Source organism: Oncorhynchus mykiss, chromosome 12 (assembly GCF_057628025.1).
Source record: "Oncorhynchus mykiss isolate SJ-2025 chromosome 12, ASM5762802v1, whole genome shotgun sequence".
NCBI classification, from domain to species: domain Eukaryota; kingdom Metazoa; phylum Chordata; class Actinopteri; order Salmoniformes; family Salmonidae; genus Oncorhynchus; species Oncorhynchus mykiss.
The window spans coordinates 39,661,880-39,681,315 of record NC_143033.1 but is presented as its reverse complement, the minus strand read 5'-3'; the positions used below and the strand labels follow the sequence as shown (position 1 = coordinate 39,681,315).

Below are 19,436 nucleotides of genomic sequence, written 5' to 3'. Positions count from 1 at the left end.
TGACAAACTGTGGAGTGATCACTGGCTGGCTGCAGACCTCAGCTTGGAGGAAACAGTCAATCCATATTGTAGATGACTGATTTCACTTTTATTTGCATATTTCCTAGAATATTCCCATGTTAGTTTTGCTTAAAGGTTGACAAGACTTGACCACACACACACACCTTGCAGCAGAGCAGCCCTCCGGTGAAGAGCCAGCGCTGGGTGTCCAGAGAGCAGGCCGGGGACAGGGACACTCTGGCCAGGGACAAGTCGTCCTGGACAATCTCAGAGGTCAGCACTGAACCCAGAGCACGGCTCCTTACCTCTACATAAAGCCTGGGCTGGAGGGAGACCACACACAGTACAGACTGAATGAGGGTTATCAACTTTCACAGAACGTTATATAGACCCTAGACATTGCTGCGGGGAAAATACATTTTTCACAAAAGAGAAAAACATTTAAGTAACTTAAAATAGCATAGGTGGTTACAGAATACCGTGTGTGCAGTGTTAACCAGTTGTATTGTATTCCAATTGCATTGAACAAAAAATATGAACGCAACATGTAAAGTGAAGTTTCATGTTCCATGAGCTGAAATAAAAGATCCCAGAAATGTTCCATACGCACAAAAACCTATTTGTTTACATCCCTATTAGTGAGCATTTCTCATTTGCCAAGAAGTCGTCCCCACAGTGACTGTACGTACATACCCCAACCAGAAGCCATGGATTACAGGCAACATTCGCACTGAGCTAAAGGGCAGAGCTGTCACTTTCAAGGTGCAGGACTCTAACTCGGAAGCTTACAAGAAATCCTGCTATGCCCTGTGACGAACCATCAAACAGGCAAAGTGTCAATACAGGGCTAAGATTGAATCATACTACACCGGCTCAGACGCTCGTCTTATGTGGCAGGGCTTGCAAACTATTACAGACTACAAAGGGAAGCACAGCCGTGAGCTGCCCAGTGACTCGAGCCTACCAGATGAGCTAAATCACTTCTATGCTCACTTCAAGGCAAGCAACACTGAGGCATGCATGAGAGCATCAGCTGTTCCGGACGACAGTGTGATCACGCTCTCCGTAGCCGGCGTGAGTATGACCTTTAAACAGGTCAACATACACAAGGCTGCGGGGCCAGACGGATTACCAGGACGTGTGCTCCAGGCATGTGCTGACCAACTGGCAGGTGTCTTCACTGACATTTTCAACATGTCCCTGATTGAGTCTGTAATACCAACATGTTTCAAGCAGACCACCATAGTCCCTGTGCCCAAGAACACAAAGGCAACCTGCCTAAATTACTACAGACCCGTAGTACTCACGTCCATAGCCAGGAAGTGTTTTGAAAGGCTGGCCATGGCTCACATCAACACCATTGTCCCAGAAACCCTAGACCCACTCCAATTTGTATACCGTCCAAACAGATTCACAGATGATGCAATCTCTATTGCACTCCACACTGCCCTTTCCCACCTGGAAAAAAAGAACACCTACGTGAGATTGCTATTCATTGACTACAGCTCAGCGTTCAACACCATAGTACCCTCAAAGCTCATCACTAAGCTAAGGATCCTGGGACTAAACACCTCCCTCTGCAACTGGATCCTGGACTTCCTGACGGGCCGCCCCCAGGTGGTGAGAGTAGGTAGCAACACATCTGCCACGCTGATCCTCAACACTGGAGCCCCTCAGTCCCCTCTGTACTCCCTGCTCACCCACGACTGCATGGCCGGGCACGACTCCAACACCATCATTAAGTTTGCAGACGACACAACAGTGGTGGGCCTGATCACCGACAGCGATGAGACAGCCTATAGGGAGGAGGTCAGAGACCTGGCCGGGTGGTGCCAGAAAAACAACCTATCCCTCAACGTAACCAAGACTATGGGAGCTGATTGTGGACTACAGGAAAAGGAGGACCGAGTACGCCCCCATTCTCATTGATGGGGCTGTAGTGGAGCAGGTTGAGAGCTTCAAGTTCCTTGGTGTCCACATCACCAACAAACTAGAATGGTCCAAACGCACCAAGACAGTCGTGAAGAGGGCATGACAAAGCCTATTCCCCCTCAGGAAACTAAAAAGATTTGGCATGGGTCCTGAGATCCTCAAAAGGTTCTACAGCTGCAACATCGAGAGCTGGTTGCATCACTGCCTGGTACGGAAATTGCTCGGCCTCCGACCGCAAGACACTACAGAGGGTAGTGCGTACGGCCCAGTACATCACTAAACTAAGCTGCCTGCCATCCAGAACCTCTACACCAGGCGGTGTCAGAGGAAGGCCCTAAAAATTGTTAAAGACCCCAGCCACCCCAGTCATAGACTGTTCTCTCTACTACCGCATGGCAAGCGATACCGGAGTGCCAAGTCTAGGACAAAAAGGCTTCTCAACAGTTTTTACCCCCAAGCCATAAGACTCCTGAACAGGTAATCAAATGGCTACCCGGACCATTTGCATTGTGTGCCCCCCCCCATTTTTGTGCAATTTGAATGAACAAAAATACCGATCCTGAGGCCCATTTTTTTTTAAGTTATCATTGACCAACAGATGCATAACTGCATTCCCAGTTGTGTGAAATGTATAGATTAGGGCCTAATGAATTTATTTCAATTGACTAATTTCCTAATATGAACTGCAACTCAGTAAAATCAATGAAATTGTTACATGTTGCGTTTATATTTTTGTTGACAATACATACTTTTGCAACAATTCAATAATTACAGGGGCTTTCCTATTATCTGGTAGTTTCTCTAAGGGTTGTGTAATGTAAGAAACCCTACTATATAACACGTCAGGCTAACTAACGTAAGCCAGTCTAGAACTCTATGTACAGTGCTTTCAGAAAGTATTCTCACCCTTGACTTTTTCCACACTTTATTGTCCTACAGGCTGAATTTAAAATGTATTACATTGAGCTGTTGTGTCACTGGCCTACACAAAAATACCCCATAATGTCAAAGACAAACTATGTTTTTCAAAATTTTTACAAATGAATTAAAAGCAAAAACCTGAAATGTCTTGAGTCAACCTCTTTGTTATGTCAAGCCTAAATAAGTTCAAGAGTAAAAATTTGCTTAAGTCAGATAATAAGTTGCATGGACTCACTCTGTGTGCAATGATTGTGTTTAGCGTAATTTTTGAATGACGAGATCAATCATCTCTGTACCCCACAGTCACACCCTGATCAGTTTCACCTGTCCTCGTTATTGTCTCCACCCCCTCCAGGTGTCGCTTGTTTTCCCTGTGTACTTATCCCTGTATTTCCTGTCTCTCTGTGACAGTGTATTTATCCCTGTGTTTCCTGTCTCTCTGTGCCAGTTCGTCTTGTATGTTTCCAAGTCAACCAGCGGTTTTCCCATTCTCCTGCTTTTTGCATTCTCCTTTTTCTAGTCCTCCCGGTTTTGACCCTTGCCTGTCTCTGGACTTTGTACCCGCCTGCCTGACTATTCTGCCTGCCTTGACCACGAGCCTGTCTGTCACTCTGTACCTTCTGGACTCTGATCTGGTTTTGACCTTTTTTTCTGTCCACAAGCATTCTCTTGCCTACCCCTTCGAATGAATAAACATTGTAAGACTCCAACCATCTGCCTCCTGTGTCTGCATTTGGGTATCGCCTTGTGCCTTGATACACACATACATTATCTGTAAGGTCCCTCAGTCGAGCTGTGAATTTCAAACACAGATTCAACCACAGTCCAGGGAGGTTTTCCAATGCATCGCAAAGAAGGGCACCTATTGGTAGATGGGTAAAAAAAAAAAGAAGCAAAAATTGACTACCGCTTTGAGCATGGTGAAGTCATTAACTACACGTTGGATGGTGTATCAAATACACTCAGTCACCACAAAGATACAGGTGTCCTTCCTAACTCAGTTGCCGGAGAGGAAGGAAACAGGGATTTCACCATGAGGCCAATTGTGACTTTAAAACAGTTTAATGACTGTGATAGGAGATGAAGATGGATTAACAACATTGTAGTTACTCCACAATACTAAGCTAATTGACAGAGTGAAAAGAAGGAAGCCTGTACAGAATCAAAATATTCCAAAACATGCATCCTGTTTGCAACAAGTCACTTAAGTAATACTGCAAAAAACGTGGTATAGGTATTCACTTTTTGCCCTGAATACAAAGTGTTATGCTTGGGGAAAATCCAATACAACATATTACTGAGTACCACTCTCCATATTTTCAAGCTTTGATGTGGCTGCATCATGTTATGAGTTTGCTTGTAATCGCTAAAAACTGGGGAGTTTTTCAAGATAAAAAATAAACAGAATGGAGCTAAGCACAGGCAAAATCCTAGAGGAAAACCTGGTTCAGTCTTCTTTCCACCAGACACTGGGAGATGAATTCACCATTCAGCAGGACAATAACCAAAAAACAAGGCCTGTGCTTAGCTCCATTCAGTTTATTTGAATACACTGGAGTAGCTTACCAAGATGACATTGAATGTTCCTGAGTGGCTTAGTTATAGTTTTGATTTAAAATCAAATTAGAAATCAATGGAAAATGACTGTCTAGCAATGATTAACAACCAACTTGATAGAGCTTGAAGAATTTTAAAAAGAATAATGTGCAAATGTTGTACAATCCAGGTGTGCAAAGCTTTTAAGAGACTTACCCAGAAAGACTCACAGCTGTAATCGCTCCCAAAGGCGATTATAACGTGTTGACTCAGGGGGTGTGAAAACTTACGTAAATTAGATATTTATGCATTGCATTGTCAATACATTTGCAAAAAATTCTAAAAACATGTTTTCACTTTGCCATTATGGGGCATTGTGTGTAGATTGGTGAGGAAAAACATCTATTTAATACATTTTGAATTCAGACTAACACAACAAAATGTGGAATAAGTCAAGAGGTATGAATACTTTCTGTAGGCACTGTGGTACTGAATCATCAGTAACATAGCACTAGGCTTGGGCGGTCATTCCGTATACCGAGCTATTTTGAAACAGACACATTAGTATCATGTTATACTGCACAGACGAGAGTGCTGCACTCATAGAGGTCAATGGGAAACGTGACCCATGCCACATCATGGAATATGTGCAAGTGGAAGAATTTATATAGCTGCATATGGCTTCAGTCAAATCAGCTTGAGCGAGAAACGGGTATAAATCACCACGACCCCCTTCACATCCTGTCTGTCTTGTCTACAAACAGGGTGAGAGTAGTGCTCCGCCACACACACACACACACACACACACACACACACACACACACACACACACACACCAGTGCTAAGCCTTGTCTGTCTCTCATAGGGTATAAATAACTTTCTGGGAAGTGGGTTTTATCAGGACCCAGCAGGCTTCAGGCTCAAAGTCCCGAGCATGGAGCTTCTGTGTGTTGACTGCATGCTAGAATTCAACAACAACCCTACATGCATACTCTCTCTCTTCTAAAAACACACACCCAAGCATGCATGCACATACACAGCTAAAATAATAATACCGTGCCAGTCACACAACCCCCTAACACACTTACACTACATCCCCACCAGACACATGCATAACCAACCCCCAATGGAATGTGAACATACAGGAAAAGCCGGTTGGACACTACACGACTTTCAAAATCCTGACATCGCTGAGCCTCTCACATTAAACAACCGTCTTGCAGGTAGTTTATTTTGTGTTGCCAACATAGTGGTGCACGCACTAAACGATGTGGCACAGACGGGGTCACACACTTCAAGACTTCACTTGGTCGTGAGGATTCTCGAGGATTCTCCGTCTCGCTAAAACAACGTGATTAGATTTAACATAGCTACGAGCTGTGGCTCAAAGCAGCCTCATAAATATTCAGTCAGATATTCTCGCTTGCCATACAGAGTTGAAATATCTAGCCAACATTTTGAATTGGATAACATCGCTTGTGAACACCAGAGTTGTTACGATTTGACACTTTGCTTTGGTTAAAGGCAAATACAAACACATACTAGTAGTAGTCATTGCTCCTGCTCCAGAGTCTACACATTCTGGGTACAACATCATCTCATTGCCTTCTCTGGCGAACTCACGTTGGCTATTGCTCATCATCATTCTCAAAACTTGCCGTTGCACATCTCACACAGCAAGAGCATTGCAGGGACGTAAAATCGGGACGTCTGGGACTGCTCAAAGATGAGATCGATTGCCCTAAGATTGCGTCTTTGACCTGCTCACATTAAATGAGCGTCGGTGACGGCCGTGCGCCCCGAGTAGACAACGACATGGGGATTTTGTTTCTGATCTCAAAAACTTGTCTGGGAGAGCTAATACGGGGCCAAAATCGTGTAGTGTACACCCGGGCTTAAACTAGTCAGTTGAATCTTATGCAGTAACAAAGGACACTTTGATGAGAGCGACTCAAATGTCAGATTTGTGTGTGTATTGTACCTGTTTGAGGGGCCGTAAGGAGGCAATGGTGTCCCAGCCGCTGTGCTCTCCCCACACAGGAAGCTCCCCTGGCTGCAGCAGCATCTGACGGCCCTTATAGTGACTATATTCATACACCACCCACCTGCCAAAAACACATTCATTTGTGCACAACGTAGAGAAACGTCTTGAAACAGGTTTGGGTAGTACCTCATTGTTTCACTTGTTTTCTTAATGAACATGACACAGGAAACTGTGTTCCTTCTCTATGTACTGTATATTGTCTGGCAGTAATGTTTGCTGTTTAGTGACATAGGAGATGGCAGGCTCTCTCTCTACTCACAGTCCACTGTCAACCCGCAGAGACTGAGTGAAGAAGTCCTTCATGTGCTCTGTGGGTGTTACGGCAACCATCTTCAGGCCCTCTAAGTAATCCAGGGAGAACAGGCTGATGGACGGGTCGGAGAAACTCTATAGACACAACAGGGAGGGAGAGCAGCCATCTTGGATGAGAACGCCATTGGATGTACTGTACGTACGTTCTATCCTTTTTCAAAGTGCCTGTATTGAACTATATTAGGGCAAAATACAAAAAAAACATATATTGGTAAAGCAGTCCACTGCTTTTGGCCAGCAGTACTAAGACTTGTCTCTGGTCAAAGGTAGTGCATTATGGGGAATAGGTTGTCGTTAATGGCACTGCAATGAATTGCAATGGTGGATGAACGGAATCTACCTTAATCTATTTATCATGGCATATAATATGGTTAAACTGCATGTGTGCTCACGTGTTTCATCTAGCTTGTTGTGCTACCTAAAGCTAGCAGTAAATGGGCTGAGGTCATGCCAGGTACACTCACATAGGGAATGGGCCTCAGTGATTTGACAGAAGTGTCCACACAGCCACAGGAAATGAGGTCAGGATAAAGACCCTCTCCCAGGACATACTGGTTTCCACAGTAACAATCCTCATCAAAGAGCAGCCAGCTGGAAAGGGGCAGGAAGAGCAGTAAGTGTGATTTAGACATAAATAAGCATCACAGACATATTCTCTGCCTCATATGGCAACTACAGTGAAAGATACATTGTGGCATGCCTACAGCAGGCTACTCCTTAATAAGCAACAACCTATAAGGGAAATTGTGAAGTTCAAATTTGCATTGACCCATTGACCCATAATAATAATACATTTTTTGTATTTTGTATTTTTATTTCTTTATTTCTTTATTTCCCCTTTTTTCGCCCCAATTTCATGGTGTCCAATTGTTGTAGTAGCTACTATCATGTCTCATCGCTACAACTCCCGCACGGGCTCGGGAGAGACGAAGGTTGAAAGTCATGCGTCCTCTGATACACAACCCAACCTAGCCGCACTGCTTCTTAACTGCTTCTTAACACAGCGCGGAAGCCAGCCGCACCAACGACGCTAGGCCAATTGTGCGTCGCCCCACGGACCTCCCGGTCGCGGCCGGTTATGACAGAGCCTGGGCGCAAACCCAGAGTCTCTGATGGCACAGCTGGCGCTGCAGTACAGCGCCCTTAACCACTGCGCCACCGGGAGGCCTAATTTATTGGATTTACAGTGCCTTGCGAAAGTATTCGGCCCCCTTGAACTTTGCGACCTTTTGCCACATTTCAGGCTTCAAACATAAAGATATAAAACTGTATTTTTTTGTGAAGAATCAACAACAAGTGGGACACAATCATGAAGTGGAACGACATTTATTGGATATTTCAAACTTTTTTAACAAATCAAAAACTGAAAAATTGGGCGTGCAAAATTATTCAGCCCCCTTAAGTTAATATTTTGTAGCACCACCTTTTGCTGCAATTACAGCTGTAAGTCGCTTGGGGTATGTCTCTATCAGTTTTGCACATCGAGAGACTGACATTTTTTGCCATTCCTCCTTGCAAAACAGCTCGAGCTCAGTGAGGTTGGATGGAGAGCATTTGTGAACAGCAGTTTTCAGTTCTTTCCGCAGATTCTCGATTGGATTCAGGTCTGGACTTTGACTTGGCCATTCTAACACCTGGATATGTTTATTTTTGAACCATTCCATTGTAGATTTTGCTTTATGTTTTGGATCATTGTCTTGTTGGAAGACAAATCTCTGTCCCAGTCTCAGGTCTTTTGCAGACTCCATCAGGTTTTCTTCCAGAATGGTCGTGTATTTGGCTCCATCCATCTTCCCAACAATTTTAACCATCTTCCCTGTCCCTGCTGAAGAAAAGCAGGCCCAAACCATGATGCTGCCACCACCATGTTTGACAGTGGGGATGGTGTGTTCAGCTGTGTTGCTTTTACGCCAAACATAACATTTTGCATTGTTGCCAAAAAGTTCAATTTTGGTTTCATCTGACCAGAGCACCTTCTTCCACATGTTTGGTGTGTCTCCCAGGTGGCTTGTGGCAAACTTTAAACAACTTTTTATGGATATCTTTAAGAAATGGCTTTCTTCTTGCCACTCTTCCATAAAGGCCAGATTTGTGCAATATACGACTGATTGTTGTCCTATGGACAGAGTCTCCCACCTTAGCTGTAGATCTCTGCAGTTCATCCAGAGTGATCATGGGCCTCTTGGCTGCATCTCTGATCAGTCTTCTCCTTGTATGAGCTGAAAGTTTAGAGGGACGGCCAGGTCTTGGTAGATTTGCAGTGGTCTGATACTCCTTCCATTTCAATATTATCGCTTGCACAGTGCTCCTTGGGATGTTTAAAGCTTGGGAAATCTTTTTGTATCCAAATCCGGCTTGAAACTTCTTCACAACAGTATCTCGGACCTGCCTGGTGTGTTCCTTGTTCTTCATGATGCTCTCTGCGCTTTTAACGGACCTCTGAGACTATCACAGTGCAGGTGCATTTATACGGAGACTTGATTACACACAGGTGGATTGTATTTATCATCATTAGTCATTTAGGTCAACATTGGATCATTCAGAGATCCTCACTGAACTTCTGGAGAGAGTTTGCTGCACTGAAAGTAAAGGGGCTGAATAATTTTGCACGCCCAATTTTTCAGTTTTTGATTTGTTAAAAAAGTTTGAAATATCCAATAAATGTCGTTCCACTTCATGATTGTGTCCCAGTTGTTGTTGATTCTTCACAAAAAAATACAGTTTTATATCTTTATGTTTGAAGCCTGAAATGTGGCAAAAGGTCGCAAAGTTCAAGGGGGCCGAATACTTTCGCAAGGCACTGTATATAGCACTTTTACTGTGCTCAAAGCGTTTTACATAGTAAGAGGGGACATAACTCCAACTCTAGGATAAGTACAGATCTAATAGTACAATGGTAGGTAGTCCTCTAGTACTCACTTTCCCCTGATGACTCTGAAGGACATGGGGGAAAGAGATCCACAGTGTCCTGCCTCCCCCTCGTACTCCTCACTCACTCCCCCGTAGTGGGGCTGGCTGTAGGCCCGCAGCTGGAGACACAAAAGCACAACTCAGTACACACTTCACAGCTGAAACTAATTACAAAAAAATTGCCCCTTTCACTAGTCTTTTGACAGGTGAAAATAATGTGGTGGAATTCCATATACATACCAAGACCTTTGGTTCTCCGGTGCCACAAAGTTCCTGCAATAATTTAAAAAAGACTTCTTGACATATTTCCCAAGTCATATTTTCCAACATCTATAGCATACACTGAATGTACAAAGCATGTTTTGAGTGTGTCAAGAACTGCAACGCTGCTGGGTTTTTCATGCTCAACAGTTTCCCGTGTGTATCAAGAATGGTCCACCACCTAAAGGACATCCAGCCAACTTGACAACTGTGGGAAGCATTGAAGTCAACATGAGCCTGCATCCCTATGGAAATGCTTTTGACACCTTGTAGATTCCATGCTCCGATTAATTGAGGCTGTTCTGAGAGCAAAAATGGGTGCAACTCAATATTAGGAAGGTGTTCCTAATGTTTTGTACACTCAGTGTATATTTTTCATTGTGCCACAGAGCTACATTGGAGAGACATAGGAGGGATATCATCCGCATATGTCACTCCTTTGTCACTCTTATGACACTCTTATGACACTCCTATTTTTACAAATACAAATATGTAGATCTATTCCTCTAATAGGTTATGAAACAGAGCTCACCAATCGTATGGGTCTGATAGACTTAGCTGCTCCATAGTTGCCACCCCAGTGCAGAGTGGCAGGATGTTTGCCTTTCTCCAGTATGCACTGCTCTCCGCTGAAGCATCGCTCGCTATACGCCACCCATCTGAAACCCAGCAAAGCCCAGAGACCATCAGCACCACAGAGGCACAGTGAGTAGTGAATGACAAAGTCATATGAAACTATGTGAACTTTAGATTGTTGGGATGCACATTGATTGGAGATGTTATTGTAACTGGTCTTCTCAAATCAAATCAAATTTTATTTGTCACATACACATGATTAGCAGATGTTAATGCGAGTGTAGCGAAATGCTTGTGCTTCTAGTTCCGACAATGCAGTAATAACCAACGAGTAATCTAACCTAACAATTTCACAACAAATATCTGCAGGATTGGGGTCAATTCCATTTAAATTCAAGACGAAAACATAATTTCAATGTATTTCCTGAATTGACCTCAACCTTGGTCACCTGATTGATACTCACACTCCACTCTTCACAGAGATGGCAGTGGTCTTCTCAGTGGCTCCAGCTTTCTCCAGATCAGGGATGTCCAGATCCAAAATGTTCCTCCCCCCGTCTCCAGGACAGCCAGTTTCCTCATGCAGTGACACTGAGGGCTCTATGAAGTCCTGGCAATGGGAAACATGCAGAAGAGCTCAACGAGTAAGACTGCTTTATAAAGTAGCTGCAACAATTTTTACACTGACATAGCCTCGTGTTTAAACAGAGTTAATATGAAGAAATGTGGGCTGGTTAACTGTATATAAACATACGCAACTGTTCATGTTCAAGTAGCCTCAAACTGAAAAACTCTACAAGCTGCATTTACATAGCTGCTGCATTTAGCTTAGGTAGTTCATTGTGAACCCCTCTGTAAGCACTATTCATATTGGGAGCTTTACAAAATGGCTGCTGGAGACTACACATCGGTGTAGAGTTGATCAAAAGAGTGGTGCCGCTAACAGCCACAGGGCACGAGTAGAGGGAACTGGAATGCTAATTAACCTGCCATATGATAAAACAGCTAGCAATTAGCTCTACCTGTTTAATCCCATTAGGAGCATAGCCTTGCCTATCCTAGCCAGGAGTTAGCTGTAAGAGTGCTTCTACTAGCTAGCGCTTCTGACTGATACTTGGAGGCTAAAATAGACACTTAGCCACTGTTCAGTGGTGAGGTGATTGAAAGGGAGTGGACTAGAGGTTTGATGGCTGACAAACTGGGACACACAAATGGCCAATTTAAAGAATTTGGCCTGGTTTCCGACAAATGCCTGTGACATTGAGGGTTGGAAAACACACAGATGCACACACACGCAGGCACATTCACAACCCCCAACACCAGGGTTTCCTTTAGCCGGTAACAGCCAAAAGCTGAAAAATAAATAAATGAAAAGCCGCTTAAAAAAATTGGCACCAGCCAATTGTCCCCAGAAAATGATAATCCCACTGCGAAATAATGCATTTTGGCCTATTCATTTATTTAAATACCAGTCAATGTAGCACTAGAGCAGCTGCTTCAGCTCATCAAACAGCTGTTGGTTGCTGCTAGAGTGAAACACGCTTAAAAAAAGAGCTACTATTTTTTATTTCTCAACAGTTTTTTATTTTGATGAACACATGACCTTTCTATACGGTACATCTGCCCTGGCCGACTCAGCAAGCTCTTGGGGGAGTTATAGTAAAAACAGAAACACTCAAAGATATTGGTTATTCTACTTATTCCAAACTGCATCAGACGTGTGTCCTGTTCTGGACTATTCAGCAGGAGTGTGGGGTGCTAAGAAGTATCTCAAAAACGTCCATAACAGAGCATTACGCTATTTTTTTTAGGTATGCACAAGTTTGCACCTATACTGGCAATAACTGGAGACATGGGCTGGGAACCCTGTGAGGTGAGATGGAAGGTGTGTATGGTGAGACCTTGGTGAGACACTGTTGGATTGTAAGGTTCTGTATTTATTTTCTTAGTAAACCTTGCTGAATGTAACCCTGTCTTTCAGTCTTTCATTTTTGTTTATTGATTTCACCTGTGTTAGTTACTCACCTGGTCTCATCAGCTCCTTATTTAGTTCAGTTCATTCTGTTTGTGCCTTTGTGAGGTATTGTTCGTTTTGACTCTACTAAGCATTTTCCTAGTCGATTGTGAGAACCAGTTATAGCCTTCAGTCCTAGTTTTGACTCACCTGCCTGTTTGCCTACCTGGGTATGACCATTGCCTGCCTGTGACCACGATTCCTGCCTTCTGCGAAGGCCAAATAAATACCTGATGCGCTCTGCACGTGAATCTACACCTTTTTCTCCCGAGTATTCATTACATGGATATGTCAATTGCCATAATAGCCAGCAAAGTTTTTCAATGGGTTCTCTCCATAGGGGGAGCCTGGGCAACTAAAATGTCTGACCTTTTCCAATAGTCTGACTGTGGAGAGTTGTACAAAAATCAAATTAACCTCTTGAGTGTAGGGGGCAGTATTTTGATGTTTGGATGAAACACGTACCCAAATTAAACGGCCTATTTCTCAGGCTCAGAATCTAGAATATGCATATAATATGCTGGCCCTCAACTTCTTCTCGGGCCTAACAAAACCCGTGCCAATATATCCTCCAAACACCGGCTTCTCTGGCATGATCACTTAAATATATATTTTGGTCGAATTATTTTTACTGTTTTACTGACATAACTATTGCTTGGATAACCTTATTTACTATTATGTATTGACTTCATTTTCAGTCTTTATGTGGTGCGCACTGCACAGAACACTGGAGGAATTATCAATGAATTTGACACTAAAATGTAATTCATTCATTCATTGAAGCGCACTTTCTATTTGCCAGTCAAGTGCATAGGCAACTAGGCAGGCTTCAGCACGTCACACACCATTTTGTAATGAGCTGGAGGCAGTATGCATTTAGAAAACATATACTTAATTGTTTGAAACTGAATCTTTTAGTAAATATTATGAGCCATATCTTACCTTGCTTCAAAGTAGCATAGCCAAAATGCAACCAAACGTGCAGGCAATTATTTTATGATTAATCTCCTCCACCCATTGAAACCAGTTTCCTATTTCTCTCATGCTCTATTGGTTTTCAAATCAACTGTCTCGCATTGCCCGGCAGCCAAAGGTACAATCACAATCATATTAACAACCCAGGCAAGTTGTCTTTAGATCTCCCCTCTCTAAACATTTCTAAAGGATATTTTCATCTCCGTCTTGTGAAACAGCTTGCATGTGCAGGGCGCTTTTGACAACCGTGTTTTCCTGCTAATTGCATTATGGAACAAACATTTGAGCGTAGTCTACTGCCTTGTGTGCATTGCTGCCCTTATGTGAATAAATAACATTTTATCAACATTTTAAACTAAACGTTCTGATCTGTTTCATGAGCCTCATTGATTTATTATTTTTTTTCAGGATGTAGCCTAGACCTGTAGGAATGTGGGCTCTATCATCCCACAACTGTCCCAGAGTCTGTTTGGATTAGGCTATTGATTTCCTCACACAGAACGACAAGCTGACCAATAGAATAGGTAAGCTTTTCTACTATGGTGGATAGTAGATTGACATTTACTACTGATTTTACTGTTCATTACTCCTCTTGTTGTCTGAGGAAAAGTAAACGCGGACAGTTATTCTAAATTGCACATCAGAATTTGGTAAGGACGCACACGGTTGCATCCTGGAGTTGCATGTTCTGTTAAGATGAATTACCATAAACTAAATGTGATTTCTGTCATTCCGAGCACAGTGGGTGGAAGCCCTATTGAGGTTATGCATATGGGTTCGGTAAATTTCTTAAATGTCCGGTAAATTAAAATGCTGCCGGTCAAATGTCTGGAGCCACATTTTCCTAACGGAAACCCTACCCAACACATTTAATTGACTTCCCTCATTCTTACACATTCCCACATAGGCCACATATACTGACTACATGTTAAACTGTAAATAACCATATCATTAAAACCCTGTAACTTACTGCCTGTAGGAAGCGGAAGGAGAGCAGCAGAGGGTGATCGGCTCCACCCAGATCTGCGCAGTCACTGTATTCTCCCTCCTCCAGTAAATACTGCCATCCTGTGTAGTCCTCTCCAGTGTAGCCCACCCATCTGTCAAAAACATAGGTCACAGCTTGAATAGGAGCCTGGGTGTCAATGATACAGTGATGCTGATAACAGTGTCTTAGAGGTGGATATTCCACTTGAGTTACTGCAAAGGAATGCCTTGGACAAAAAGCAGTGATATCTTTATTGTTTGGTTGATCGTGATGTTTGGGGTTTTTGAGATGTTACAATTGAAATGTTATCCCTCCCCGTAACACACCAAAGCATGCACACGCGCACACTTCCATATGAACGCACACTTACCTCCAGTTCTGCATGGCTCATGTTTGCACAGGGAGGTGAGCTATATTTGCTCTATTAGACAGTAAACTACAGGAGGTAGCTTTTCAGAGTAATCACATGACCAGCAGATTGTGAAACTGTTTTCAGCAGAAAGACACACCTTATAAAAACCTTAAATCAAGTATGTAGCTTGGACTCACACTCCACCAATGACCCGTAGCGACAATGCCCCCTTCAGCCCAGCCACAGCTCCCAGACTGGGGGTGTGGCCTCCCAGCTCTCCGCTCCGCCCCTGGAAGTAGGGCTGCTCGAACACCAACAGCTATTAAAACCCAAAACTATATCTCAGGTACTTTTTAATTAATTTACTTCCATGATCATTATAATTCATCATCATCGGGCAAAGTGATGTGATTATTTAACTGCAGGGTATAGTGATTTATGATGTACTTTCACTATCGATAATGTCTTGCTTACCTTAGGATCCAGAGGTCTCCTCACTCTGAGTCCACTCTATCAGAGAGACACAGAACACAATGAAACCTAACCTTGATGAGAACAATGCTCAGTCATATACAGTGCCTTTGAAAAGTATTCAGACCCCTTGGATTTATTCACATTTTATTGTGTTACAGTGGGATTAAAATTGATTCAATATTTTTTTTTGTCAACAATCTACACAAAATTCTCATGTTGAAAAAATACTCAACATTTTGAACTAAAATATAGTCGTTGCATAAATATTCAGCCCTTTGTTTAGGCACGGCTAAATTAGCTCAGGAGGAAAATGTCGCTTAACAAATCACATCATAAGTTAAATGGACTCACTCTGTGTGAAATATTAGGGGTTGAAATTGTTTTTGAATGACTAACCCTTCCTCTGTCCCCCATACATACAACATCTGTAAGTCCCTCAGTCAAGTATTGAATTTCAAACAGATTCAACTACAAAGACCAGGGAGCTTTTCAAAACCCTAATAAATAAGGGCAGTGATTGGCAGATGGGTAACAATAACAAATCAGATATTGAATATCTCTTGAAGCATTGTCAAGTTAATAATTATGCATTAAACCCCCCAGACAAATCAAAGATACAGTCGTTATTCTGAACTGGGCTGCAGGACAGGAATGAAACTGCTCAGAGATGTTACGATGAGGCCATTGGTGATTTTAAAACAGCTACAGAGTTCAATGGCTATGATGGGAGAACACTGAGGATGGATTTACAACATGGTAGTGACTCCACAAAAATGACTTAAATGACAGTGAAAAGAAGAATACAAATATACAGAATACAAATATTCCAAAACATGCATCTTGTATGCAAGAAGGAACTACAGTAATACTACAAAAAAACTAAGGATTACAATTTTCGTCCTAAATGCAAAGCCTTATGTTTGGGGCACATGACTGAGTAACTGCTTCTTTATTTTCAAGCATGGTGGTGGCTGCATAATGGTAAGGGTTTGCTTGACATCGGCAAATACTGGAGAGTTTTTCAGGATAAAAATAAATGGGATGGAACTAAGCACAGGAAAAATCCTAGAATAAAAACTTATTCAGTCTACTTTACACAAGAGACTAAGAGAGAAATTCACCTTTCAGCAGGACAATAACCCACAACACAAGGTCAAATCTACACTGGAGTTTCTTACCAAGAAGACAGTGAATGTTCCTGAGTGGACAAGTTACAGTTGACTTAGATCTGCTTGAAGATCTATGGCAAGACATGGAAATTGCTGTCTAGCAATTATCCCAAACATCTTTACAGAGCTTGAAGAATTTTGAAAAGAATAATAGGCATACACTTACCCAAGAGACTCACAGCCGTAATAGATGTCAAATGTGTTTCTACCATGTATTGAATCAGGGAGCTGAATACTTATGCAACCAATATATGTTAGTTACAGTGCCTTGCGAAAGTATTCGGCCCCTTGAACTTTGCAACCTTTTGCCACATTTCAGGCTTCAAACATAAAGATATAAAACTGTATTTTTTTGTGAAGAATCAACAACAAGTGGGACACAATCATGAAGTGGAACGACATTTATTGGATATTTCAAACTTTTTTAACAAATCAAAGACTGAAAAATTGGGTGTGCAAAATTATTCAGCCCCTTTACTTTCAGTGCAGCAAACTCTCTCCAGAAGTTCAGTGAGGATCTCTGAATGATCCAATGTTGACCTAAATGACTAATGATGATAAATACAATCCACCTGTGTGTAATCAAGTCTCCGTATAAATGCACCTGCACTGTGATAGTCTCAGAGGTCCGTTAAAAGCGCAGAGAGCATCATGAAGAACAATGAACACACCAGGCAGGTCCGAGATGCTGTTGTGAAGAAGTTTAAAGCCCGATTTGGATACAAAAAGATTTCCCAAGCTTTAAACATCCCAAGGAGCACTGTGTAAGCGATAATATTGAAATGGAAGGAGTATCAGACCACTGCAAATCTACCAAGACGTGGCCGTCCCTCTAAACTTTCAGCTCATACAAGGAGAAGACTTGGCTGCATCTCTGATCAGAGGCCCATGATCACTCTGGATGAACTGCAGAGATCTACAGCTGAGGTGGGAGACTCTGTCCATAGGACAACAATCAGTCGTATATTGCACAAATCTGGCCTTTATGGAAGAGTGGCAAGAAGAAAGCCATTTCTTAAAGATATCCATAAAAAGTGTTGTTTAAAGTTTGCCACAAGCCACCTGGGAGACACACCAAACATGTGGAAGAAGGTGCTCTGGTCAGATGAAACCAAAATTGAACTTTTTGGCAACAATGCAAAACGTTATGTTTGGCGTAAAAGCAACACAGCTGAACACACCATCCCCACTGTCAAACATGGTGGTGGCAGCATCATGGTTTGGGCCTGCTTTTCTTCAGCAGGGACAGGGAAGATGGTTAAAATTGATGGGAAGATGGATGGAGCCAAATACAGGACCATTCTGGAAAACCTGATGGAGTCTGCAAAAGACCTGAGACTGGGACGGAGATTTGTCTTCCAACAAGACAATGATCCAAAACATAAAGCAAAATCTACAATGGAATGGTTCAAAAATAAACATATCCAGGTGTTAGAATGGCCAAGTCAAAGTCCAGACCTGAATCCAATCGAGAATCTGTGGAAAGAACTGAAAACTGCTGTTCACAAATGCTCTCCATCCAACCTCACTGAGCTCGAGCTGTTTTGCAAGGAGGAATGGGAAAAAAATTCAGTCTCTCGATGTGCAAAACTGATAGAGACATACCCCAAGCGACTTACAGCTGTAATCGCAGCAAAAGGTGGCGCTACAAAGTATTAACTTAAGGGGGCTGAATAATTTTGCACGCCCAATTTTTCAGTTTTTGATTTGTTAAAAAGTTTGAAATATCCAATAAATGTCGTTCCACTTCATGATTGTGTCCCACTTGTTGTTGATTCTTCACAAAAAAAATACAGTTTTATATCTTTATGTTTGAAGCCTGAAATGTGGCAAAAGGTCGCAAAGTTCAAGGGGGCCGAATACTTTCGCAAGGCACTGTATTTTATGTTTATTAATCTTTAAAAAATATTAGAATTTTTCTTCCACTATGACATAATATTTTGAGTAGATTGTTGACAAATCAATTTTAATCCCACTTTGTAACACAATAAAATGTGATGAAATCCAAAGGGTCTGAATACCTTTGCAAGTGCCTACAGAAAGTAATCATACCCCCTTGACGTAATCCACATTTTGTTGTGTTACAGCCTGAATTCAAAATTATCTCACTAATCTACACAGGATAGCCCATACTGACAAAGTGAAAACATGTTTTCAGCAATGATTGCAAATGTATTGAAAATTAAATTCAGAGACCTAATTTACATAAGTATTTACACCCCATGAGTCAATACATGTTAGAATCTCCTTTGGCAGTGATTACAGCTTTACAGTCCTTCTGGGTAAGTCTCTAAGAGCTTTCCACACCTGGATTGTACAATATTTGCAAATTCTTCATAAAAACATTCATGCTGTGCCAAATTGGTTGTTGATCATTGCTAAATAGCCATTTTCAAGTCTTGCCATAGATTTTTTCAAGAGGATTTAAGTCAAAACTGTAACTAGGTGACTCAGAAACATTCAATGTCGTCTTGGCAAGCAACTCCAGTGTATATTTGGATTTATTAAGGATCCCAATTAGCTGCTGCCTTAAGGCAGTTTATACCATTTTAAAAACATTACAATACATTCACAACAGATTTCACAAAACATTAAGTGTGTGCCCTCAGGCCACTACTCTACTACCACATATCTACAACACAAAATCCATGTGTACGTGTGTGTATAGTGGGTATGTTATTGTGTGTGTATGCATGTGCCTGTGCTTGTGTCTCTTCACAGTCCCCGCTGTTACATAAGGTGTATTTTTATCAATTTTAAAAAATCTGATTCTACTGCTTGCATCAGTTACTTGATGTGGAATTGAGTTCCACGTATTAATGGCTCTATGTAGTACTGTATGCCTCCCATAGTCTGTTCTGGACTTGGAGACTGTGAAGAGATCTCTGGTGGCATGTCTTGTGGGGTATGCATGGGTGTGTGAGCCGTGTGCCAGTAGTTCAAACAGACAGCTTGGTGCATTTAGCATGTCA

General features: G+C 42.2%; 1 protein-coding gene across 2 annotated transcripts in view; it reads right to left on the bottom strand.

Annotated features, from left to right (window-relative positions):
• The window catches only part of LOC110537574 (uncharacterized), a 79,150-nt gene that overhangs the window by 1,834 nt on the left and 57,880 nt on the right, over nucleotides 1–19,436 (bottom strand). The window contains exons 10-20 of one of the 2 annotated variants that reach the window (XM_036937537.2): nucleotides 15,296–15,331; nucleotides 15,019–15,140; nucleotides 14,452–14,581; nucleotides 10,957–11,102; nucleotides 10,449–10,575; nucleotides 9,896–9,928; nucleotides 9,665–9,774; nucleotides 7,210–7,336; nucleotides 6,693–6,820; nucleotides 6,371–6,494; nucleotides 165–350 (exon numbers count right to left, since the gene is read on the bottom strand). In XM_036937537.2, coding sequence (XP_036793432.2) covers nucleotides 165–350; nucleotides 6,371–6,494; nucleotides 6,693–6,820; nucleotides 7,210–7,336; nucleotides 9,665–9,774; nucleotides 9,896–9,928; nucleotides 10,449–10,575; nucleotides 10,957–11,102; nucleotides 14,452–14,581; nucleotides 15,019–15,140; nucleotides 15,296–15,331 — 1,269 coding nt within the window. The remainder of the gene's footprint in view (nucleotides 1–164; nucleotides 351–6,370; nucleotides 6,495–6,692; nucleotides 6,821–7,209; nucleotides 7,337–9,664; nucleotides 9,775–9,895; nucleotides 9,929–10,448; nucleotides 10,576–10,956; nucleotides 11,103–14,451; nucleotides 14,582–15,018; nucleotides 15,141–15,295; nucleotides 15,332–19,436) is intronic. The other variant, XM_021623723.3, reaches the window with a different exon arrangement.